This window comes from Bos javanicus, chromosome 1 (genome assembly GCF_032452875.1).
Source record: "Bos javanicus breed banteng chromosome 1, ARS-OSU_banteng_1.0, whole genome shotgun sequence".
Classification (NCBI taxonomy): domain Eukaryota; kingdom Metazoa; phylum Chordata; class Mammalia; order Artiodactyla; family Bovidae; genus Bos; species Bos javanicus.
The window spans coordinates 38649532-38676939 of NC_083868.1; the positions used below are offsets into that span (position 1 = coordinate 38649532).

A 27408-nucleotide genomic window follows, 5' to 3' on the forward strand; every position below is an offset into this window, starting at 1 on the left:
AAACACGGTATCAATTTTTAAAGATAGGTGACAGGGTTCATTAGATTGATTATTCTACATACTTATGATATAATATATATTTTCCTGAAATACTACCAGACCGTTTCCAAGACAGTGTTTTATTACCTTTTGACCTCTGCCATCTGATTGGAAAATAGTTGTTTTTCAGTCGCTCAGTTGCGCCTGACTCTTTGTGACCCCATGGACTGCAGCACGCCAGGCTTCCAGGAAAACAGTATTTTGTGGTAATTCCTAACTCTTTTTAGAACTTGTTTTGGTTTTTTCACTTGTTCCCCAGTTTGTTCCTAATTGAGTATAAGGTTTTCTATGTCCAGTGCTGTGCTAAATACATTAGATAAAAGTGACCTCATTTCTCCAGTAAATTGCACTTTTATGTGAACACATCCACACCCTGGAAATACAGGTTAGCTCAAATAATACAAGCTTTGAATGAATATTTAGGTATGTGAAACACGATGCAGTTTGTATTTTAAAGAAGAGAAAAGACTTGGGATAAGGGCCTTTGCATCACAATGCAGCGAAGATAAGGCTCTAAGGTGAAAGGGGTAACTGATGGCTGAGTGCTGTGGAAACTAGTCCACTTCTTTTTCTGTTTGTACTTTGTTGTTGGCCTGTTGACCTATTGCTTGTTTTCTTGACATTTCTCTTTACTTGATTTCCCTTTTATAGGCCAAATCTTAAAAAATGTTTACAAACTTAAAGGAAAAATGATAGAATAAAAGATAGTACATTGTTCTGTAAAGCCAGCATGTTCTGTAATCAGCAGGGTTAAAACTTTGGAGTAGGAACTTGGTGAGAATGTTTTTAAGCAGCTGTCTGATTGTATATTTGCTGTAAATCCACTTCACTTATGTCTTTCTAGGTTGGCAAATAAACAGGATAAGGAAGGGGCTCTAGGAGAAGCTGATGTGATTGAGTGTCTTTCTCTGGAAAAGCTCGTCAATGAGCACAAGTGCTTGTGTCAGATAGTAAGTGTTGAGGCTTCTTTTGCCCTATAAATTATATTTGGTATAACTTAGTTTTTTGTAAAGGTGGTAAGCAATAAGGGTAGGCAGCTAACAAAATAATTTATTAGTGTTTCTTTTTAAAATATTTTACCAGGAAATACATAATCTCACTGTTCATTTGAAATTACTTAATACAGTGATATTTGTTTTCTGTTTAGTTGTTACTGACTTCTTTAAAATATCTTCCATCATTTCAAAGACTTTAGATTTGATTTTGTTTCAACATTGCTGACAAAATATGTAAGCTATACAAACATGTTATTCTATAAATATTATAAAATGGTGGAAGTATAAATACACAACTTATACTTAGGAAAAGTTTATAATGAATTTTGAAAGATTATATTAGAGTTATCCTACAGTCTTAAAGATGAACTGAGGAATTTAATCATTTATTCTTGGTTTCAGAAAATGATTGTTAAAAGATGCTTAGTGCCATAAATTCCTTGGTGTAGGAAATTAAAAGTTTCTGCTATTTTTATTATGTAGTGTTAAATAGTAGTAGTATTAATAGTATTTTTAATAGGTAGTTTTCTTCTGTAAGTTCAGTTTTGTCAGTCAGTGATTTTGTTTAAAATTATCTAGCACTGCCAACTACTAGTGTCATAATCACTCTCAAAGCTTACAGGTATAATCCATAAAACATTTCAACTCATGTACATACTAATGTAGTAATCATTGCAAAGATGTATTTTATAAGTGAAAGAAGCAGGTGCTTTATGTCATTAATTTAACGAGTTAATTGATTTTGATTCTCCAGTAATTATACTAATGGTTTATGAATAAATATTTGTAGAGAACTTTTAGTTTTAATCTTTAAGTCAAATAAACTTCTGTTTTTAAGGAACCTTGTTCAGCAGTCTTGGGATATGGAAAGAAAATTGACAAGTCCATTAAAAAGGGCCTTTATTGGCTACTACATATCATTGCAAGGGACTTTGATGCCTTAAATGAACGCATCCAAAAAGACACAGCAGAACAACGTGCTCTTGAGGAGCAAGAGAAGCGAGAAAGGGCTGAACGCGTGCGAAAATTACGAGAAGAAAGGTAAGATGATTAATTATATAGCACAGTGCATATGAAAAGCCAGAAACACCTCACTTTTATGAATTGTTTTTTAGTTTGCCTATTCAGGTTTTCTTGGTAAATTTTTTTTATTTCTGTGGACTTAACAGGTTTGGTTGATAGAGTTCTAATTTTCCTAATGGTGGTATAGTAGTTATATTTATTGCTGAGGTATTTATCCGTCACAGTTTTACAATTTTTCTTTCTTTATTTCTTATGACAACCTTCAGTGCAGTGGTTCTCAATCCACAGGGTGATTTTGCTCCTCAGAAGACATTTGGCAATGTCTAGGAACATTTTTGCTTGTCATGGCTGGGAGGTGGAATGCAATTGGCATCTAGAGGGTGGAGGCCAGGGATGCTGCTAAATGTTCTGTGATGCACAGGACAGTCTCCCATAGGAAAGAACGTGTCGTAGACTGAGATACTCCTCATTAGTGTCAGTGAAGATAGAAGGTAAGCTGTTAGTGTGGATCAACCAGCTGAAGCAAAATGTGATCTTCACCACTAGTTTTTGTCTGAAAAAATGAATTGCACTATCTCAGGTTTTAAAAACATGTTTTTAAAACTATTTTGAAAAAGTGTTGCCTAAATGGAAATTTTTTAAATGTTTAGCAAACTCTAAATTAAAAAAAAAATGTTTACATAAATTCTACCACAGAATCAGTTATAATAATATTCATGCTGGAATAAAATAATACTCAGATTTGATTACACGCATGCATGCTAAGTCACTTCAGTTGTGTCCAACTATGTGCGATCCCATGGTCCATAGCCTGCCAGGCTCCTCTGTCTGTGGGATTCTCCAGGTAAGAATACTGGAGTGGGTTGCCATGCCCTTTTCCAGGGGATCTTCCTGACAGAGAGATCTAATTGGCTTCTCAGATTTGATTAGATGTTGGATTTAGTTCTTAATCCCAGGATTTCTCTTTGTTTCTTCATTTGATTGTTACATGTCAGGGGAGGGAAGAAACTAAAAGATTTCCAAGTGAGCCCTTGTGGCATCCAAAGTTGTCTTCCAGCTACCTAAGTAATATTGGCCTTCTGTGTGCTTTAACAGTTGCAGCCTGGTAGACAAGAACCCACTAACTGTCCTTGGTGATGCCTTTGTGAGGTGCTCCTTCGCACTGTCAAGGAAATCCTCTGATTACTGTTATCTTTCATTTAATTCAGAGTCAGGACTTACCTCTTGGAGAGATAACTTTTCTATCCTCAAGTGCTCAATAACATGAGCAGATCAGTGACATAGGTCTCTCTTGAACCAATAAGAGGTTTTAGTTCCTGTGAGAATCTTTGATTTTCTATTCTAGTATATATTTTCATGATATAAAGCTAAGTACACCCAACCATTCATGTAAATATACCTTCTATGTAATTATGAAAACAAAATATATGGCCATAGTTTTCTAAAGGCTTCTTTGGTTTTCCTCTACTTAGAAAACAAGCAAAAAGGAAAAAAAAAAAGATTGAATAAAAGAAATTTAGTCTTTTTTTTTTTTTCAGTTTTAGCTTTTTCCATAAAGATATTCCAGATCATGTTATGGCTGGCTTTTCTGGTACCCCTCTCCCCTTTCCTCCTTTCTCTTAGCCATGCCACTTGTGGTCTGAATCCTCTCCTGTTTAACAGAATCCATAATTAAATTTAGATGAGAGTGTTAAAAAAAAAACTTTTTATTGTTAAATACAATTTAATAGGTTTTTAGATTTTTATAGGTTTAGATAATTTTGAAAAAAACAGTAAAACAGCTATTATTGGTATATGAAAATAGTATGTTAAAACCAGATACCTGAAATTACTTACTAATAAATGAATAACTTAATAATGAATAAGTGTCCTGTAAGTATGTTTATATACAGAAAGCTTTCACATACATTAATTTACCTGAAATAGCTCTATGAAATAGGTATTTTGTCCACATTTATGGGAAAGCTGAGGCTCAAGTATGCAGATAAATGACCAAGGTCACAAAATTAGTAAATTGCAGATCACTAAATCTTGGCTTTCTAGGTTTAGGATGAGAGAATATATCTTTCCATCATAGAACTTAATAAACGCCATAGTAATGAACACTGACGTTGTTCTACTATACTTAGTCTACTTGCAGATCTAAAATAGTCATGTTTCTGTCTATAGCTGCTGCTTTTAATAATTTATTACCTTTATCTCTGGGGCAACATTAATTTTAAGTCACAGAGGTAATAAAAGTCTCAGTAGTAACTAATATAGAAATATTTATTTGATTTGAGTGGCAAAGGGCAATTTATTTTTATAGCCTTTTCTACTTATGCAAAGCAATAATTGTTATCTAGTTCATTTATGATATAGAACTGTACACAGCTCTTAAGAGGTTTAACAGTAGAACTTATCTAGTTACTATTAGAGAAGAGGATAGCATTGGTTTGGGAGGGTAATTAATAAATTGATAAATATAAATCTTTATTACATAGAAAAATAATCTGTACTGCAGACATTAAGAAGTCAGTCATAGAGAATGTCATTTTTGTCATCATTTCTTTCTTTTAAAATTCAAACGATTAATCTTTACATGGAGATAGCGGCCTGTTACCTGCATTAGGATAAATTCAAAGCCATATCCATATGTTTAAATACTGAATTTAATAGCCATAAACCTATTGCAAGTGTTCTTAAACATGGTTTATCATTTTCTCATAAGGAATTCCAAATTTTTTCCTTCAAAATATAGAGAACAAAGAGAGCAAGAACAGGCTGAACTCCATGGAACCAGTGGTATGGCTGAGTTGGACCCAGAACCAGTTATTGTTAATCCTTTCCAGCCAATAGCATCTGTAATCATTGAGGTATGGATAGTGGCGAATTAATTTTTATATTTTATAAAGTTGGAAGTTCAGAAAGGATGTGAGGAGTAGGGAAAGGAGGCAGGGAGATAGAAGTATTTCTCCAGGGATTAATTATTTGTAAAAGAAATTAAAAGGGGCAGACAGGCTAAAGGTTTGCTGCTTTTTCTTCCTCTTCAATCTTCCCTTCTGATCTCTTATAAAAAGGATGGCTGCAGAATTCACTGAGAATGAAAATGAAGATAGGATATACAACTATCTTATTGTTCTGATAAATACATTTTGTCACGTATCCAATAATAGTGTTTACTCTTATTTACATTGTCTTTATCCCTGTATATTGCTATTACTGTCCTTTTACAGTAATATTTACATGTTTATGAAGTATTAGAGTATGTAAATGACTTTCTGTCTATTTTCCCAGGATACTTAATGTTTGAAACTATGATATGTTCTTTTATATTTGAATATCATTTAATTTTAAATGTCAGAAGTTTAACTAAAATTAATTTGTAGATTTTAATCATAAATTAAGGGTGAGAGAGAGTGTGTGTGTATGTGTGTGTGTTTCTATATCTGTCCGTCTGTGTATCTGTGTCTTTGTTTTCATTTTCTACTGATGTTCAGAGTTTGCATTGGTCCTGCTTAAATCACTCCCAGCAGCTATGCTTCCTCAGTGGCAGAGCTTCCTAAACCACCTCTTCATTCACTCAGAGCTTAATGTGGCAGGTGGCTCGAATGACCCACCTGTATGCTCCATCCCTCTTCCCCTATCACTGCCTCCTTCCACACAGGTATTCATCTGGAAAGGTGGATGATTATTTCTTCTTGGGGCTGCTGCTGAGGAGGGAGGCAGCTCCACAGGTAAGAAATTGATTGTATAGTTTTTGGTTGTTTTATTTTTGCAAAATAGTTGGTACTATGAGATATTTGGTTTTAAGTTACTTAAGAAATGAAATAAATGGAAATAAATGATCCTTTTTATCAAGCAAGTTTTCTTCCCCCCAAAACTTCTCCTTTAAAATATTACCTGACATTTTTTTCCTTTGATTTTTATCACAGATAATGAAAATGGTGAGATGTTGGTTCCAGAATACACAATGAAACAATAGTAACAAACAGAGTTATATATAAGCATTTAGTATAAGAGAAAAGTGGCATTTCAAATCTGGGAGAAAAAATATATTGAAACAACTGAAGAGTCATTTAGAAAAAAAGTAAAATTATTGAACACTGTATACCAAATTAAATTTTAAAAGATTTAAATATTAAAAAAAGACACCTTAGAAACACTTGGATATAATACAGTTAGACATTTGTAAACTTGGAGGAGGAGAAACTTTCAAAGCAGGACAATGAGGCCACAAATCACAGAGTGAAAAATCACAAAATGGGAAAAATAAAGTAGATCTTATTATATATTCAGTTTTTAAAGAGATGTTCTACAAAGTTAAGGACAAAAAAAAAATCGAATCGTAATGAAAAATATTTGAGAAACATGGGACCAAAAGAAAAGAAGAATCCTTAAAAAATTATTGTGTAAATAATGAGACTCTAATAGAAAAAAGGGCATTGGGTTATGATGGGTAGTTCCTTATAGAAAAAATTTAAATGGCAATAAGGATATTTTATAACTTACCTTCAGTAGTAATAAAAATAATAAATCAACACTGAGGTAAAAAAGTATTTATTAGTTGGTGGAGATATAAAAGATTGATAATGATTAAAACCTGGAGGGGACAATGGCAATCCACTCCGGTATTCCTGCCTGAAAAATCCCACGGACAGAGGAGGCTGGCAGGCTGTAGTCCAAAGGGTCACCAAGAGTCGGACACAGCTGAATAACTGAGCATGATGATTAAAAAAGCACTAAAAAAGATGTGGGGTGGGGGACTTCCCTGGCAGTCCAGTGGTTAAGACTGCACACTTCCAATACAGGGGGTGCAGGTTCGATTCCTGGTGGGGAAGTAAGATCCTACATGCTGTGCTGTGCAATCAAAAAAAGGAAAGATATGGGAAAATATCACTCTTTCAATCCTTTTCCAGTGGTGTAATTTGACATTAGTTTTTATGAAGTAAAGTTTGTAGTATGTCACATTTTAAAATGTGCTTTACCCTTTGATCCAGCAGCATGACTGTTAGGAATTTATTCTGGAGAACTAATTCAATAATTGTATTTCTTGTAATAATGAAAAATTGAAAATCACGTCTTTGTCCATTGAGTGGGAGTTGGTAAAATAAGTTATGATAGAATTATTCAAAATAATAGTGTAATTGATGAAAGTAGTAATAGCTTACACATACATTATAATATAGGGAATCCCTGGTGGCTCAGTGGTGAAGAATCCACCTGCAATGCAGTAGATCGCCTGCAATGCAGGACATGTTGGTTCCATCACTGGGTCAGGAAGATTCCCTGGAGAAGGATATGGCAACCCACTCCAGTATTCTTGCCTGGGAAATCCCATGGACAGAGGAGCCTGGTGGGCTACAGTTCATGGGGTCGCAAGAATCAGATATGACTAAACTATAGCATACGACTAAACCATAGCATAATATAGTGCTTTCATAGCTAACACTACTATGTATGTATCATGCAATATTGTAAGCACTTCATAAATTGATTGACATAGAAAGAAATATGTATTCTTAAATCTTTGATTCTTTTCTGTTTAAAAATATACATGTGCTTGTGCTTAGCTGCTCAGTCCTGTCCGACTCTTTGTGACCCCATGAACTACAGCCTTCCAGGCTCCTCGATCCCTGGGATTTTCCTGGCAAGAATACTGGAGTGGGTTGCCATTTCCTTCTCCAAAAATATACATAAATATGTATATATAGAGAGGCAGTCACATTTGTGTGTGTTTGAGGATATGTATGTCTGTATGTGTGGGATAGGCAAAGAAAAGCACCTCTGTGTGATTTGTATATCAAATAGTGATCATCTCTAGACTGTGGAATTACTAGTAATATAAGTGTTCTTTCTTTATACTATCTCTGTTTTCTGAATGTTTGGCAATTAGCATGTTTTAATGATACACTCAAATAATTTTTAATGGAAATATCAAAGTGCCCTGAAGTTATATAATGCTCATGAATTATTTGATTTCTCCTTTAAGCTATCTTAGATATGACCATTATATTAAGAATGATACATTTCATTTTTGTCAGAATGAAAAAAAACTTGAAAGAGAGAAAAAGAGGCAAAATACAGAAGACAGTGATGGCTGCCCCCTGAAACATAAAATGGAGCATGAGCAAATAGAGACACAGAGCCAGATCAGTGACAGTAGCCAAAAAAACAGTGAGTTTGGAGTAGTAGAAAATTATAAGGAGGCATTAACACAGCAGTTGGAAAATGAAGATGAGACAGACTGGAGATCATCAGAATCAGGTGATAAATCTAGTTATTAAAAATATATAAAGTATTTATTTTTATGCTCATTGTGTTTATTTTTAAGTTTTATGTATTATATGTGACATATAAATAACTATATAAAACTTAAAAATACTCTTTTATTTGTTATGGTTATTTTCACAAAGAAATATAAGATTTTTTCATCTCCAAATGCAATGTTTATTATGTTTTTTTCATGAATTTTAGTTCATTAGTTTGCTAATTTATGTTTTTATTCATGATGTCTTAAAACCTAGCCCTTTGTAACTGAAAAGAATTTCAGCTGAAAATTCCATTTTCAGTAATTAGGAATATTGTATAGCCCCAGAAATCCTTAGAGTGTATTTAAAATGTTTAAAATTCTTGGAGGGTTTGTTTTGTTTTTAATCTCCATAAAGTTATAGTCAGTGTCATTTTCTTTATTTACTTGTGAGTTTTAGGAGATGCAGACATAATTGAACATTTTGAAAGCTTTGTGGCAGAAACCAACACAATATTATAAAGCAATTATCCTTCAATTAAAATAAATTAAAAATATAATTTAAAAGCTATTTTATTATCAAATATCCATTTTCCTCTTATTTTAATACTATATGAAATCTTTATGGTTACCTTTCTTTTTATAAACTAGTTATGTGATTTAACAGGAAATTTATGTCTTTTGGTGTCATAGAGAGAGACCCTTTGGACTCACACAATCTGAGGTAGCATCCAGACTTTCTCATCTACTAGATGTATGTTATGTTATGTAGTGTTCTTCAGTCCTTGTTTTTCTCATCTCAAAAATGGAGTTTTCATCTTTTATTTTTTTCCATCAGGCTTTTAGATTTCCTTATAATAAAAGTAACTCTACAATGTTCCTAGCACAGGGCCGATACATGAGAGATACCCAGTAACCATTGCTTCCTTGCCGTTCTTAGTTGGTGATACAATAACTAGGTATATGATGTATTTATAGGGATGGTATATAATAATTTTTGTATAGTATTAAAGAATTTAATATGGGGTCTGCCCTGGTGGCTCACAGGTTAAAGCGTCTGCCTGGAATGCAGGAGACCCAGGTTCAATCCCTGGGTCGGGAAGATCCCCTGGAGAAGGAAATGGCAACCCACTCCAGTATTCTTGCCTGGGGAATCCCACGGATGGAGGAGCCTGGTGGGCTACAGTCCACGGGGTCGCAAAGAGTCGGACACGACTTCACTTTCACTTTCACTTTCAAAGAGTTTATGAAAACAAGATCTCAGTCCCTGAGATGCAGAGTACCAAACATGTATGTTTTGCTATATAAAAATACAAAGATTTGAAAATTATACTTTTTGTAATTTGGGAAGTTAGGGTATCCACATTTGTACCCATATCACTCTCTTAACAGAGTAAAACAAAATGTAGACTGTAGAGTGGCCTCTAAATATATTGGAACAACTCTTTCTAATAACGCTAATACATTGTTAAATAACAAAATGGTTTGGTAGATGATTTGAAAATATTATTTAACACAAAATTGTTATTTCACATATCAGTCCTGGGGTATATTTTTCCCATTATGTAGAGTAGGACACCAGGGACTTAGAAAGGTTGAGTAATTTGAGATCACATATCTCATCTGTGGCTGTGCTAAGATTCACTTCCCTCAACTTTCAGTCCTCTGTTGCATAGCCTGTGCTCTTCCATGACCCTGACTTACTGCCCATGCTAAAGTACCATATGATTCTGGAAACTCTCTTTCCTTTCTCCCAGCTGCAAAGCTTATAGCTTTAATTGTAAAAGGATGTCTCTGTTTATATCTAGAATAAAATATTCTCAAGTGACACTAATTTATTTAGAAAAATAATGAGTTTCTAGATATATTTGTATTTCTTACTGCTTTATAGGTTTCATAGATGTTGGCTGTTTCTTGTGTAACATAATTTCCATTTTAGAAAATGTATTATATGTATAAATTTAGTGATTTGGGATTATCAATTAAAATATTTCAGTGGCTCTGCTGTTTGATTATTTAGCTACTATGACATCCTGGTTTATGTTGTTAAAGTTTACATGTTAACAACATAGATTCACTTAAAATGTCTATATGTGCTTAAGTGAGAATTTGTAAATATTTTTAGAAAAATTAAGATTCAATTCTGTAAGATCTAATATGAGTTTTGGTTACATACATTTATGTTGAGCATCTTGGGCATTATTTTCATAGATAATGTGCTTTGGTTTGATTAGGGTCTTTTTTCCACATTTCAAAGGATTATTTTTGGGCTTAGATCTGGAATCATTCTGTATATCCTACTGAGATAAACCGATACCTCTCTTTTTCCCCCAGGTCATCCGTAGCTTTGTCGAAGTCTCTGTAATTAGATGATTCCATTTATTTATTATGACACTTGAAAAAAAATGTTACTTTTGGAAATATGGATTTTTTTTTTTGTATTCTGAATCACTTCTCATAGAACTTAAAATACGACTTTTTGCCACTCGCTCATATTTTTTAATCATTCATTCAATAAACACTTACAAATATATTCTTAGAAAAGGAAAGTTCACAGTTCATTATTGGTAACAACTTTTAAGTTGAAGTTATATTTCTATGGTAATAATTATATCAATATTCTAATTCTGTTCTTTTTTTTTATTATAGAAGTAACTTTTTCCAAAAGGCATAAAGTTTCATGTTTATATTCTTATAGATAACAGTAAAAAGAAAGCTAAGAAACTAAGGATGAAAAGGAGCCACCGTGTAGAACCTGTTAATACAGATGATTCTGTTCCTAAGAGTCCAACACCACCCCCACCTCCTCCTCCTGGTGAGTAAATTGAAATTGATACTGAATTTAGAAATACTGCCTTAAACAGTAAAGAAAAATACAAAAAATTATGCAGTTATTCAGCATATTCATAATCTTGTGAATTTGTGAGAAACGTAGAATTCTTTGTTCCGTCTACTTAGTTCAGAATTTATCAACATAAATATTGATTTTTTTTTATTCATAAAAAATGCTTTATGAAAGTAAAAAAAATAGTAAAAATTAATAAGACATCTTTACTTAAGTACCTCCTATAATGGATTCAGGTCCTGTTTGGAATATCAGTACCCAGATTGCTAAAGGGAATGTAATTGTAATGAATGGATGGTTAGTATGACCTTTTAAAAAATTGGATCTTTCATCCTGAAAATTAATGTTTGAAGCCAAGATGTTTGAATGTTTCCATTGTATTTCCAACATACATCCTGACCTTCTAACTATGTTATGGATATTAAATGAAATACTGTATATAAAGCCCTGGGACATAGTAATTTTGAGAAATTTTTCATCACTAAGCATTGTACCTCACATATTCAGTAAATACCTTACAATGTATATGTTTGTAGTTTCCTTTTAGTCTTGCTAGAAGGCATAAGATGGTAACATTTTCCTTTGAGCCCCATTTTAGGACTTATTTCTGATATTCCACTTAATAAGTGTATATTTCTTTTAGCTTCTGTTGGGACTTAGATTAGTAGCCTAAGGTTATTTATGATGGTGGTGAGGATGCTTATGTTTTTATCTAAAGGGAAACAAAAACGTAAAGCAAGTATTACCAACCTAAAATTACATTTTAAAACAGAAACCATTTAAAAAGGGTTTATGGTTATTTGGTACTATATCATTGAATATGTATGAATTGACATTGAAGTTGTATACACTGCTGTCAAGAGAGGGATCCTCTTAACAGACCTAAAGAGATATTGTATAACAGTGTTTTTAAATGTCTTTCTTTTTCTTCAGTTGGCTGGGGAACCCCCAAAGTCACTAGACTTCCAAAACTTGAGCCTCTTGGTGAAACACGTCATAATGGTAATGCAAAAGGATCAGTTTTCAAATATCTATACATGTCACATTCATTTTTCTTTACCTCATTACTTCAATAAACTTTTACTTTGGGGAGCCTTTCAAATCCACAACCATCCTTTTTCATTATACTTCACTTTCATTTATTTAATTTTTTATTCTTAAGTGTCCTTTGCCTCAATGTAATTTAACATTTATCTTAGAAAACAGAGGTAAAGACCATCATAGCTTGTGTTTATCCATTATATATTAATGTAAATAGTTGTAAAAGAGAAAGATTTTAAGGCAGCTTAAATATGAGACAGTACAATTATGGTGTTAAAAACTTCATTGTCCTATATATGCTCAGTATACTCAATGATGCATGCATGGTCGTGTCCAGCTCTGTGACCCCATGGACTGTAGCCTACCAGGCTCCTCCGTCCGTGGGAGTTTCCAGGCAGGAATACTGGAGTGGGTTGCTATTTCCTTCTCCAGGAGATCTTCCTCACCCAGGGATTGAACCCACGTCTCCCACGTTGTAGGCAGACGCTTTACCATCTGAGCCACTAGGGAAATTCAGCTTACTAGAAAGAAAATTACTAAAGTCTTCACTGAATCAAGAAAACACTTTTTTGGATGAAATTAACATAAGGTATAGTACAGCCAGTATAGGGTATAAGAGCTCCACCTGGAAACTTGAAAAAGGACAGTGGGGAATACAGAACTTCCCTTTACAACAGGCAGAAGTTCTGATTTCTAACATGCAAAAGGATGATTTATATATATAGAATTGTAGCTCAGTAAAATTCATCAAGGACATCTCATTTCCTTTTTGATAATTCTGTTTACCTAATCTTGAACTTGGTTTCCTAAGAAGATCCATTTACTAGAAAAGAAAAATTCAGAAGTTTAATCTTGAAAAACATATATAATTTGAAATTACATCAGACTATATAAAATATTTTATTCAAAAAGTATTTAAATGTGCTGCTTGCTTTCTTTTTCTGAATACTGTATAAATAATGAACTATTTCTTCATAATCGTTCAGTTCAGTCGCTCAGTCATGTCTGACTCTTTGCTATCTCATGGCCTGCAGCACGGCCAGGCTTCTCCGTCCATCGCTAACTCCCAGAGCTTGCTCAAGCTCATGTCCGTCAGGTTGGTGATGCTATCCAACCGTCTCATCCTCTGTCATCCCCTTCTCCTGCCTTCAATCTTTCCCAGCATCAGGGTCTTTTCCAATAAGTCAGTTCTTTGAATCAGGTGGCCAAAGAATTGGATCTTCAACTTTAGCATCAATTCTTCCAATGAATATTCAGAACTGATTTCTTTTATGATTGACTGGTTTGATCGCTTTGCAGTGAAAATTAAAAGATTTTGTTAATTTCTAAAGACAGAAGGTTTGTCCTTCAACTTCAGAATAACAGTGAAGTCACATGTCTTTTGGTGCTAACTTTACATCATGATGTTTTTGTTGACTATAATAGATTAGTTCCTGTTTATTTATATTTTGAAATTGTTTGTGTTAAAATATATTATCAGCTTAAATATTCAATATGTTGTTAGAAACAATTAGGTAGTGCTAATGTATGTGTATATAAATATATATACATGCATACATGTGTGAGAAGAGTTAATAAGCAGAAGAAATAAACTGTTCAAAGATGGAGAGGTGGGAAAACACATTGCTTAATTTGGAAAATAGTATAAAGTTACTTGTGACTAGAGCTTAGGTTCATGTAGGTGGAATAGGTAAGAAATAGGAAGTTTAAAGTTACAGAGAGATATTTAAACTAGAATTACAGCTTATAGCCAGATTGTTTAGGGCCTCACAAATATATTTAAGATGTCTAGACTCACTATAATTTTACAAGAGACAATATACATTTTTAACAGGGAAATAGTATTACAAGAGTTATTGTTTAGGACAGTAATTTTTGTCACTATGTATGTATAGACTAGATTGGAGAAGGCAGTGGCACCCGACTCCGGTACTCTTACCTGAAAAGTCCTATGCATGGAGGAGCCTGGTAGGCTGCAGTCTATGGGGTCGCAAAGAGTTGGACACAATTGAGCGACTTCACTTTCACTTTTCGCTTTCATGCATTGGAGAAGGAAATGGCAACCCACTCCAGTGTTCTTGCCTGGAGAATCCCAGGGACGGGGGAGCCTGGTGGGCTGCCGTCTTTGGGGTTGCACAGAGTCAGAAACAACTGAAGTGACTTAGCAGCAGCAGCAGCATAGACTAGATTGTGCCCACACTAAGGTTAGGATCTGAGTTAGAAGCTGTTGCAGTAGTCAGAGTGAGAAGTGAAGAATGGGAATGGCAATGGAGAATAAAAAGTGTGTTGAGAGAATATTTGAACAGTCATAAATTCTATATGAAGAATGAATGTATGGGATGAAAGAAAAGAGCAACAGAATATTATTTGGCTGAAGGGGCTAGAAGTTTGGTGCTATCTCTAATACTGACAATACATGAGGAGAAAGGAAACTTGCTTTGGAGGTGTCTATAGGCTTATCTATTTGGAAATGTCTATAAATCAGTGCAAATAAGATTCTGGAACTCTGGAGAAAGGGGACTCAGGTGGGTGGAAGGGCATGTAGGTAGTTCTTGTTTTGTTTTTCAGTTGTCATCACGTAATAGAAATGCCTTGTCCCTAATAGATGTTGTATATTTGCTTATTGAATGAATGCAGTTGAAGGAATGATAGTTTCCTGTTTCTGAGGGAAAGTATGTAGAATAAGGAGAAGAGAATGGTAGTATCTGGGGGAACATTAGATAAAAGCAACTAAAAAAGAGATTGAAAATGGGCTAATAAGAAGGTTGTTTTTCATTGGTTTTGTTTTTCTTTGTTGTCCTATATTTTTAAATTAGAACTCCTAGAAAATAATTATAATGAATTAGTTAAATTTAAGACCACTGTTATTCTAATATATCAGTTAATTTTAAGTAGATCAATAAATTAACTTCTCAAAGCAGAAAATTAAACATTCTAACTTCACAAGTTTTAAAATATCTTCATTATTTTTTTCCCATAAATTTTAAGTCAAAGTATACCTTGTATAGCTAAAAAAGAGTATAATCAACTCTGTTTTCATTATGGAGAAGAAAGTAGGTATAATAAATTTAAAATTTTAATTAAGTTTAAATTAATTTTTAATATTTATTGGGAGATTTTTGTTTAAGATGCTGATAGTTGCCAATTTTATCATCGCATCCTCTTCTCTTTCCTAACTATTAATATATATTTATTTGAATGTGGTTGATGGGAAGTAGACAACAGACATATAATGGGAAATAATTAAGGGAAAGGGAAATAATTAAGTTAACTGCATTTGGGTTTGGCACTTAAAATTATTGAGATGAAAACTAATTTTTTATAGTCAAATTAGGAATTAAGGCAGATTCTTATTTATTCTTTGATTACAGACATTGATTCCTTGATGGCAGTTCAATTTTACTTTTCTAATTGCTTTATTTTCTCTAAACCTCACTCTGGGTAATACGTAAGACATACATTCAGAGAATAGACTTAAAAACTGAATCTATATTCACTTTGTAGACACTCTTAATCCATACTTCATAAACGTTATGCATTATGAGAAATAAACATTGTTGGCCAAAAGTGCCAAGTATGAAACTAAAGAATATTTTCAAATCTTAAAATATGAATGAATATTATATTTTGTATGTTAAGTTTGAAGCCCTTTATTAAAATGGGTATCAATTAATTTGGTCATATCAGTTGGTCAGTATGGTCAACTTATATCCCCTACAGTTAAGGGAATAAGAAACCTGTTTTGTATAGAATGTTATAATTTTCTGGCAATGAGATAATACAGAATCAACTGCAGTTGATACTTCTTGTCATGTGTATGTGATTTGGGTTCTTTTCAATTCTAGAAGTAAAACATAATAGAAACTATTCATTCTGGTTTAATCATGAGTTCTGTGATATGTTAAAATTCTTGTTAATTTTGAAAGCAAGAAATTAGAAAAGGCATACTTTAAATTTATCAAAATAATTGTATCTTATAATTTTATTAATAGCAGTATAATAACTGTATACTATGTCCCTGGCATATTGCTAAGCACTTTTAAGTACATTATCTCATTTTAATTCCTCTAATAGCCTTGTAAGATGGGCAGTTTGTGTGTGAGAAACCTACACCCAAGCTCACACAGCTATAAATGACACAGAATTTGAAGTTAGGTCTGTCCAGCTTTGAAATCCATATTTTTAATTCATTTTATTAACATTGTTATATTAAGATTTCTTAGAGCATCATGGCAGCTTAGTATTCGCTTTAAATTTGTAGTTGCTTGAACAATCATTTTCTCCTCTAATTTTTTTTAAGGAGAGAATATACAGTTTATTTAAAAATTTTTTTTTAAGTAATGACATAATTGTGGCAAATATAGTATTGTCTATGGTACACTCTGGTAGAGGCTGCAAACTGATGACACAAGAGCACCTCTCATTGTTGAACTGAATTGATGCTCAAAATGTTTGAAATAGGGGTGTACATGATGTTGATAAGTCTCATTATTGGTGGTGCTAACCTTCATCATTTGAATAAGGTGATATTTGCCACATTGTAAAATGTTACTATTTTCTTTGTAATTAGTAAATATCATAGACGTGATACTTTGGGATATGCAAATATTCTGTTCTCCACAAACTTTAGCTTCTGTTTTAGCATCTGTCATTGGATTGTGTGTGCAATAATTTTTACTGTGATATTTGCCTAATTGTAATTTTCTGTTACTCTTTCTTACATTGAAATTTATTCAATTTCATTATTTTATTTTTATTTTTTCCTTCCAGTTTTATTCAAATATAATTAATCTAAAGCACTGTATAAGTTTAAAGTGTATGACTTACATACATCATGAAATGGTTGCCACAGTAAATTAAGTGAATATGCATCATCTCATACAGATTAAAAAGGAAAAAAAAAAGAAAAATTTTTTCCTTGTGATGAAAACTCTTAGGATTTATTCTTTTAACAACTTTCATATGTAACATACAGCAGTGTTAATTATATAATTATATTAATAATGTTTTACATTACATTCCTAGTACTTATTTTCTAACTGGAAGTTTGTATCTTTTGACCACCTTAATCACCATACAAAGATACTATGTTATTACTGATTGTATTCCCCACTCTGTACATTTCATCCCTGTGGCTTATTTATTTTGTAACTGGAAGTTTGTGCCTCTTAATTTCCCTCACCTGTTTCCCTCATTCCTGCACCCCACCTGCTGCCTTGCCGTCCCTCTCCTTTGTCCAGCAACCATCCATTTGTTCTCTGTATCTATGACTCTGTTTCTGTTTTGTTTGTTCCTTTGTTTTTTTGTATGTTTTTTAGATTCCACACATAAGTGAAATTATACACTATTTGTCTTTACACTATTTGTCTTTCTTTGACTTATTTCACTTAGCGTAATACTCTCTAAGTCCATTCATGTTGTCAAAAATATAAGATTTCCTTTTTTTTATTGGCTTATTATTGTGTGTGTGTGTGTATCACATCTTTATCCATTCATCCGTTGAAGGGCACTTAGTTTGCTTCCGTGTCTTGGCTACTGTGAATAATGCTGTAATGAATATAGGAGTGCATATATCTTTTTGAATTAGTATTTTTGTTTTCTTTGGAAAAATACCCAGAAGTGGAATTGCTGGATTGTATAGTAGTTCTATTTTTAATTTTTGGAGGAATTGCCATACAGTTTTGCATAGTGGCTGCTGTGCTGTTTGCATTCCTACCAACAGTGCATGAGGTTTCCTTTTCTTTTGTTATTTGTGTTGTTTTTGATGATAGGTATTCTAACAGGTGTGAGGTGATATCTCATTGTGGTTTTGATTTGCATTTCCTTGATGCTTAGTAATGTTGAACATCTTTTCATGTGTCTATTGGCCATCTATCTGTTTTCTTTGCAATAAAGTATTTTCAGATCTTCTAGCCCACTTAAAAAATTTTTTTTTTTGTTTTTGGATATTGCATTGTATGAGTTCTTTGTGTGGTTTGGATATTAACTCCTTATTGGATGTATTATTTGCAAGTATCTCCTCCCATTCAGTAGGCTCTTTTGTTGATAGTTTTCTTGCTGTGTGGAAGCATTTTAGTTTGATATAGCCCCATTTTTTATTTTTCCTTTGTTTCTCTTGATTGAGGAGACATACCTAACAAATATGAAGACCAATGTCCAAGTGTGTACTGTCTATGTTTTCTTATAGGAGTTTTGTGGTTTTGGATTTTATGTTTAGTCATTTAAAGTTTATTTTCATATATGGTGTGAGAAAGTAATCCAGTCTGATTATTTTGCATGTGACTCTCCAGTTTTCCCAGTACCATTTATTGAAGAAGCTGTCTTTTCTCCACTGTATATTCTTTCCTCCTTTGTCATAGACTTTTGTTAGTGGCAGCCTTAGAGTTTGCAATATACATTTACAACTAATCTAATTTTGCAAGCTCTTTTCTAGGGCATGTTCTCGCATGAGGTGCTAGTATCTATTTAAGACCCCCTTAGGCCACTTGGCCAGACAAAATGGATGCTGAGGCAGCAGTATCATGGAGCCGCTTAGCTGAACTCTGGCATGTGCGAAACTGGAAATGGGCCCCTAAATACATTTTTAATATATTTATTTCAAGTGACCTTGAACACCTTTGCTTCTAGAATAATTTTTGAATAATAGGCCAGAAAAACTGAAGTTTCCATATGCTAATGTTTATAAACCAATTTATGATAATTAAGGGCTGGGAACTTATTATGAAGTAAAAATTAAGACTGTTTTTGTATCAGATATGCCCTATATCAATGAACTATACTGAAGTATCATTGTAAAATATTCCTAATACCAGAACACTAAGATAATTAATTTTTCTTACCAAATTCTTAGAAGTAATAGACATTGGATAAGAACATGGATTGTACAAATACTGATTTTATTAGGGCTTTGGCAACAGGTTCCATTAGTTTTGGATGTTTGTTATTTGTTTTGTTTCTGATGTGAACACTTACTTGGAAATAATAATAATATATATATTAGGTGCAGCTTTATATTAAATCAGTAGAGATTAATTTATAACCTTGAGTTAAAAATTTACCCTAGTGATTGTTTTTTGAATTTATTCAACTTTTTTCCAATTCAGACTTTTTCCCCCAATATGCTGTATGCAATGCTTCACTTACAAGGTCAGAGTTTCTTACTCTTTTAAAGGTGTTGGTTGGAAATAAATGAATTGTGTCAGAAATCTTGATTTACCATAACAATTACATATTGTTGGTATACCTTGTTTACATAGATTTCTATGGAAAGCCACTACCTCCCGTGGCTGTGCGACAGAGACCTAACAGTGATGCTCACGATGTCATCTCATAACCAAGTCATATGGATGTGCTCTCTTTACATCAGCAAGATGAACTGGAGGACCTTCTTTCTCAATAGAGGAAAACCTTGAATGTCGATGACTGGGGCAAGATAACCATAGCAATATCAGTGAGCCAAAGACCTGACTGTTCTGATAATTAATTGCTTATCCATGGCTTTCATGGTTTAAAAAAAAAAAAAAAAAAGACCAGCAAATGGGATGAGCATTTGGAACAAGTTAGCAAGAGTTAGTGTTGACTCTGGTTTATACATCCTCACTCATGGGTGTATTCCTGAAGGAAAACCTGTTCAAAAAGAGCCAATGGACTCTGTATACTTCCTTTACTATTTAATAGTCTTTATTTCTTTATTTTAAATGTTTGTAAGATATATGTGCATGGAAAGGGGATTCTTGGGAATTTATAACCTCAATTTTTAACTTTTTATATTTTTCTAAAATTTTGTTTAAGGATTTTAATTACTATGATATTGACTGTGCACTTTTCTATAGATACTTTGTTTCAACTGTGTCTGAAAAATGGAATAGATTTACTTGACAGACATGAACTATACAAAGGAGATATATTTATATGGTTTGAAGTATGTTTTATAATAGTATTGTTCTTTAGTTATACATCTTAATTTGACCTTAAGATATTTTTAAAATAGATTCTCACATTTTACCAAATTATATTATTTGAAAGCACTAATTAATTGAATGTTTGTTGCTGTTTGTTTTCTTTGATGACATTCCCAATAAATGAAAGACACTTGCAATTCCTTTTGACTTAAATGTTTTTTAAGTTAGTAGAAATGTTTTATGAGATACTATTAAAAGTCCCAGTAAACCCCTCTTTCAAAGGTTAGATCTTTTCAGAAATCAAAGTACTCCTTCTCACTTTCTTGTCTGTCAGAAGTTTCAGTAACTCTTGTAGGTGGTTATTCTACCTCTTTTGTGCCTTGAAATTAAAGGCAAAAAGACTGAGAAAGCTACTGTAGTCCAAAACTTTATTTTATAAGTGGGAAATGCTTGGGTACTACCAAAATAAGAATAAAATGTTAGTTTAAATTACATTTATAAAGAAACAATTCCAAAATAATTAATTTAAAATAATAGTACTTCCCTTGCACTGAAGAATGGCATCTATATATTCTGTCTTCCAACTGGCATTTAGAGAAACTCTTAGATACATATTTTGAATAATAGATTAAAATGTTTAATTAAAAACATCCATATACATCAAGGTGAAAATACTCTAAACAGAAATCACCTTGTTAAAATTGGTAAGTCAGTTTGGCAACTTGTACTGATAACAGATATATATATATATATACTGATATCTGACAATAACACGGTTAAGCATGTCTAAGGCAATTTAATTAATTAAAAATTTTCATTTTGAGCATCATATACAATTTTTTGGAGTTTTGTACATGGAACTTACCTAGCGCACTGAGTAGAAAGCATTCTATTTCAGATACAAAATTCATAACAAATTTGATAGGTGACTGAAGTGTAAGGAAAAGTAACACAAGAAGACAGAATGTACATTTTGTATTGGCATTAGAGAAAAAACTGGCTTATATATCTTCTTGGTTCCTTGTTGTAAAATTTATATTAGTTCATTTTTTAAAACCTGAACTCATACTTTTGCATTTTTACTATTCATCTTGTTTGGGAATACATATATCTTTAAAATTTTTGTACCGCTCCTACCAGTGATTAGTGTACAATAATTACTGAGTTCATTTAGTAAAATCATTTTTAAGATTTTGAAATTAAATATATGGTAAAATAGAATGTTTTATATATCTCAAAAATTAATTTGTATTCTTAACACATTCTAAAAATATTTTTAGTTTTGTAAATCCACGTGGCTTTTAACAAGTAAAATGCCTATTTTGTTATATGCTGCCTTTTCATTCTTAATCACTATGAATTATGACATTTTCACACAATAAAAATAGCTTGTATCAGTACATTGTTATGTTTTTCATTTGAGAAACTTAAATGATTACTTTTTGGTAATAAAGGATTTTTTAAAATATGATTGTTGATATTTTAAGTTGAGAAATTAAAATAATACATTTTTGTTGTTTTTCGTTAAAAACTTTTTCCTCTGCATACATTTTTATATATGTGAAACATTATTTTAAAGACTGAAAAACAAGATCGTATTGCCTTATGATTCTAGATGACTCATATTTCAAGATCTGTCTCTTGAGATAAAACTATTATCCAAAAGATACAGCTTCACTTATTTGGAGGATAATTCTGTATACCTTTATGAGTAAAATATGTAACATATACAATTTTGTATGTCATCACTATGAGTATAAAATAGTTTTTTATACTATTTCTAGAAACAACAGTAGAAAGAAATGTTGAAAAATTCTAAACTATTTTAGCTATTGTTTGTGTTTTCCTCAGTTTTTCAAACTAGGTTTTTTTAACTTGTCTTTTATAATGGAGGAAGCAAATTCATAATTTTGTAAAAATTAAATGCCATGTTTTCTGCAGGTTTAAGATTAAATGCTTTTTAAGTGCCAAATTATGGAATAGAATTCACCTAATTTGTAAACATTGCACACAGCCATGAAATTAAAAGATGCTTTTAATTAAAAGATGCTCCTTGGGAGAAAAGCTATGACAAACCTAGACAGCACATTAAAAAGTAGAGACATTACTTTGCCAACAAAGGTCCATCCAGTCAAAGCTATAGTTTTTCCAGTAGTCATGTATGGATGTGAAAGTTGAACTATCAAGAAAGCTGAGCGCCGAAGGATTTATGCTTTTGAACTGAGGTGTTGGCAAAGACTCTTGAGAGTCCCGTGGACTGCAAGGAGATCCAGCCAGTCCATCCTAAAGGAAATCAGACCTGAATATTCATTGGAAGGACTGATGATGAAGCTGAAGCTCCAATATTTTGGCCACCTGATGCGAAGAGCTGACTCATTAGAAAAGACCCTGATGCTGGGAATGATTGAAGGCAGGAAGAGAAGGGAACAACAACCCAGGATGAGATGGTTGGATGGCATTACTCGCTCAATGGACATGAGTTTGACAAGTTCCAGGAATTGGTGATGGGTAGGGAAACCTGGCCGGAGAAGGCGATGGCACCCCACTCCAGTACTCTTACCTGGAAAATCCCATGGATGGAGGAGCCTGGTAGGCTGCAGTCCATGGGGACGCGAAGAGTCGGACATGACTGAGCGACTTCACTTTGACTTTTCACTCTCATGCATTGGAGAAGGAAATGGCAACCCACTCCAGTGTTCTTGCCTGGAGAATCCCAGGGATGGGGGAGCCTGGTGGGCTGCCATCTATGGGGTCGCACAGAGTCGGACATGACTGAAGTGATGCAGCAGCAGCAGCAGGGAAGCCTGGCATGCTGTAGTCTATGGGGTCGCAAAACAGAGCAACTGAACTGAATTTGTAAAACTTCCTGTGAATAGTTGAGACTCATTCAGCATTAGAATATGCCACTATGTTTGAGGCTGATCTCTTACTTAGTATTCTTTTACTATGGCAGTATTTTATTTGCTACTTGGTTCTATTTGCTATGCTTTTTGTATTACTCAGTTTCTCCCATTAAAGAAGTACTACTCCTGCAGATGGCAAAAGCTTATAAAAAATGACACTGCCTATGTAAATAAAGCTGTAGGTTATATATTTTGTTATCCTTGGCTCTGCCACTTAAATTTTTCTCTAATTGAAGTATACTTTGCAGTTGAGATTCTGCTAATACCCTCTAGTTTATCAAGAAATACATTCCAGTGTATCCAAAAAATAAATCCATATATTTCAAAGCTTACGTTAAAAATGCTTTAAATTATCAAAATAGTAATAATCCGTTGTCTTTGTGGAAACACAATAGAAGTCTTTTTTTTTAAACAGTAAATCAGAAATGAATTTTTTTTATTGAATGGGAGTTTATGTTAAAGGGAAAATACGAAGAAAATCACTTGTCAGGTTACAGCAGGAGTTGTGAATTCCTTTTGCCTGTTGATGAGAAAACAATATGTCCTGGGTAAATGAAACTGTGATCTCCAAATTTTATACATCGTTTTTCAGTAAACACTCTTGGTATACATTAAATATAAAGTTACTGTGTTAGTTTGCTAGGACTGCCAAAACAAAGAGTACCACAGACTGGGTGACTTAAACAATAGACATTTATTTTCTCATAGCTCTGAAGACTGGAAGTCCAAGATCAAGATGCTGGCAACTGTGTCTGAAACCTTTCTCGTTGGCTTACGGGTGGCCTCCTCCTCCCTGTTGTCGTCACATGGTCTTTTCTCTGTGTGCATTTGCTGTTAGTGTCTCAGTGTACCCAAATTTCCTCTTTTATAAGGACCCCAATCAATTAGATTAGGACCCATCCTAAAGGACTCCCTTTAACTTAATGACTTCTGAAAAGGCCCGATTTCCAAATAGTCACATTCTGAGGTAATGGATGGGAGAAGGCAAGGGAGGGGAGAGTTAGGGCTTCAACATAATGAATTTTCAGGGGAAAAGTTTCAGCCCTTCATTAATATACATATTCTCCTGTATTTTGTATATATGCCTTCCTAACTTTTTTTTTAAAGATTAGGAAAAAAGTTAAATACCAGTTACTACATTCACTTCCCAGCTCCAGAGGATTATTGTCAGCTGTAGTTTGTAGACACCACTTTGGAGGGCTGTTATTAAAAAAGTGAGAGCCTCAGCTGACTACTAAAGTGATGTCCAAGATTTCCTCACCTGTAACTATACTTTGTTCTCTGCTTTGATGGTAAATTTCTTTGTTGTGTTTTTCTGCCATTCAATTTAAGAAGCTAACACTCTCTTGATATCAGATTGTTTTACTTACAAACCCCGTCTTTACCTTTTTGATGCATAAACCTAAACATGAAGTACTTTCAGAGATATTTTATATAATTATGAAAATTCATAGTTTATTCTGAAACACTTCTTAAATGACCTCACAATAAAATTGCATAAGTATGTAGAAATTATTTTCCTGTATAGCAGTAAGTCTTTATATTCTTAAGCTGCCTCAGTCTTTATCATAACAATTTAAAAACCCAAGTACAATTTCTGGTGTTTGTGTCAGCTTAATTTCTTATGTTTGCAAAAACAAGTCTGCTTCTAATAGTTTCTGTTCTTAAAACTAAGTGCAGAACTTTGTTTATTCTCCAGTAGCTATTTGGTGTCAGGTAAGGGAAATCCATTAATATTCTTATGATACTGATATTGATTCTAATAGATTAGCAGGTTAAATGAGAAAGGTCAAACTAAAGAAAAAGGAGAAAGAAACTGAAGCAGCTCCCCTCTGTGAGAAGAAATTTCCAAGCAGTGGTATCAGTTACAAACAATTGCATACAAATTTAAAATATTTTCATGTTTAAAATCATGATTTTAAGAAAAATTGGAAAAGTACTTGAAAATGTGATATGGTTAATAGCTCTAATATAAAGGTAAACATAAATAGCACTAAGACAGCTCCAGATAAATGGATATGAGTGGGTAATTTACAACAGAAATATAGTACTAAGATTTGAAGATCTACCAGACTAAGGACATAATTGAAAAATACAAGATTATCAGACATGCAAAGATCATGAAAAAAAAAGTCTATCAATAAGACAGTAAGTATGTTAACCTACATACTTTCAAATACTATGGAACTTCTAGAAATTATGTACTGTATGTGAAGAATTTTTAATAAAATGCTTGTAAAAACAGGATACAATTTTACATAGTTTTAGCAAACTTGAAAATGCATAAAATTAGAGAAACACACCAAAATGTTAATAGTGATTATCTCTAGTGGCATTATTCCATGATTTTCACTCTCAGGCTTAAAAGTTTTTTTTTCTTCAATTAAAATCAGAAAACAATTATGCTAAAGAAGAAGTTACAAAACAATATAATAACTAATATGACCTCTTTCCAAGCATAACATATTCCCTTTCCCTTAAAGAAAAATAGTATATATGATTTTTACCTTAAGTTTTTTTATATGTCTACATTGCAGTTATATTACTACCACATTGATTCATTAAATGCAACCATCTGTAAGAAGTACAGAAAAAAATAAACTATATGAAATCTCTTAGAGGCTTAAAGGCAAACTAATGACTTAAACTTTCAGCAAAATGATGCATTTAGTCATCTTAATACTGTACTTTTTTTACACCGAATCTAAATTCATTTTTAGGTTATTGGATAACTTGTTTAAATAAATATATTAAGCATCAGATCACAATAGAGGTAATGAAATTTATCTTTTTATATGGTCTTAAGATTTGCACTTAGAGTATATACTTACACTGATATTTTGAGCATCAAGGGTCTCAAAATGATGATGCTCATTAAATATTAGGCACTACCTTAGCACTGACTTTCTCTGATAAACTGCTAATTGAAATTACAAGGAAACAATGGAAGAGTAACACTAAAAGAGCAAATAAATTGCTATTCCTTTCAGAATGGGTGTGAACCTTTCCAGACAACCAGTAACAGTTTCCCTAGTAAAAGTGAGTGAGGAGGTTCATTTTTTAGGGTGTTAGAATGTAAGGTCATTTTGTTAGCATTTGGTATCAAAACTTGATGATCACTAAGATCAAGATAGTGAATATAATACACAGTAGCAGCTAACATTTGGATGTGAACTGTTTCTTAATCTCTATGCTAAACGTTTTAACTGTGTATTTAAATCAATTTAATCCTTTATCTCTCCCCGAGAGAGATTATTCCACTGAGCTATCTCTAGGAAACACGTGACAATTTTTTTCATCATATCTGTCCTTTTATCTTGAGTCCTGAATATCTGGGCTAATGGGAATCTTCAGATTTGATATATTAGCAGTAACTATCTTCGCCTCTGAGAACATCTTAAAACAACGATCATACAAGCTGACTCATTAGAAAAGACACCTGATTCTGGGAAAGATTAAAGGTAGCAGAAGAAGGGGACAACAGAGGACGAGATGGTTAGGTTAGATGGCATCACCGATTCAACGGACATGAGTTTGAGTAAACTCCTGATGGCTCAAAGGTTAAACCATCTGCCCGCAATGCGGGAGACCTGGTTCAATCCCTGGGTTGGGAAGATCCCCTGGAGAAGGAAATGGCAACCCACTCCAGTATTCTTGCCTGGAAAATCCCATGGACGGAGGAGCCTGGTGGGCTACAGTTCACGGGGTAGCAAAGAGTCGGACACGGCTGAGCGACTTCACTTTCAGTTTCTGGAGTTGGTGATGGGACAGGGAAGCCTGGCGAGCTGCAGTCCGTGGGGTCGCAGAGTCAGACACGACTGTGTGGTTGAACAACAACAGTGACAAACACTTCCATTCTTTTTCTGAACTTCAAATACAGGGCAGAAAGAAATTTTTCAGAGTGAGGCATGGTTTCTGAAGACCCTCTGCCCAAGGCTCCGCCCAGGGGCTCCGGCCACGCCCCCGGAGTAGGTAGGCACTGCCTCCTCTTGTCAGGTGGCTCAGATGGTAAAGTGTCTGCCTGCAATGAGGGAGACCGGGGTTCGATCCTTGGGTCAGGATGATTCCCTGGAGAAGGAAATGGCAACCCACTCCAGTACTCTTGCCTGGAAATTCCATGGACGGAGGAGCCTGGTAGGCTCCAGTCCATGGGGTCACAAAGAGTCAGACACGACTGAGTGACTTCACTTTCACTTGCTCTTGCCTCTCGCGGGACAGTGTTAGTTGCTCAGTCTTGTCCAACTCTTTGTGACCCCATGGACTATAGCCTGCCAGGCTTCTCTGTCCATAGAATTCACCAAGCAAGATTACTGGAGTGGGTTGCCATTCCCTTTTCCAGGGGATCCTCCCGACCCAGGGATTGAATCACACATTCCGCACTGCACTCAGAGTCTACCTACCTTCTGAGCCACCAGGTAAAGACTCGCGGGAC

The 27408-nt window shown here is 33.6% G+C and overlaps 1 protein-coding gene and 1 long non-coding RNA gene across 5 annotated transcripts in view; one reads left to right on the forward strand and one right to left on the reverse strand.

Annotated features, from left to right (window-relative positions):
- Positions 1 to 21473, forward strand: part of ARL13B (ADP ribosylation factor like GTPase 13B) — a 75300-nt gene extending 53827 nt beyond the window's left edge. For 3 of the 4 annotated variants that reach the window (XM_061434985.1, XM_061434769.1, XM_061434904.1), the window contains 7 exons: positions 884 to 989; positions 1873 to 2075; positions 4798 to 4912; positions 8081 to 8303; positions 10985 to 11101; positions 12065 to 12133; positions 19429 to 21473. In XM_061434985.1, the coding sequence (XP_061290969.1) occupies positions 884 to 989; positions 1873 to 2075; positions 4798 to 4912; positions 8081 to 8303; positions 10985 to 11101; positions 12065 to 12133; positions 19429 to 19505 (910 nt within the window). In that variant the 3' untranslated portion in view covers positions 19506 to 21473. The remainder of the gene's footprint in view (positions 1 to 883; positions 990 to 1872; positions 2076 to 4797; positions 4913 to 8080; positions 8304 to 10984; positions 11102 to 12064; positions 12134 to 19428) is intronic. The other variant, XM_061434829.1, reaches the window with a different exon arrangement.
- LOC133258570 (uncharacterized) lies at positions 19649 to 27398 on the reverse strand. Its single transcript, XR_009740091.1, has 2 exons — positions 22634 to 27398; positions 19649 to 22467 (listed from the first exon to the last, which is right to left on the reverse strand). It is a non-coding gene; the product is annotated as an uncharacterized LOC133258570 (long non-coding RNA).
- Positions 27399 to 27408: the final 10 nt, after the last annotated feature.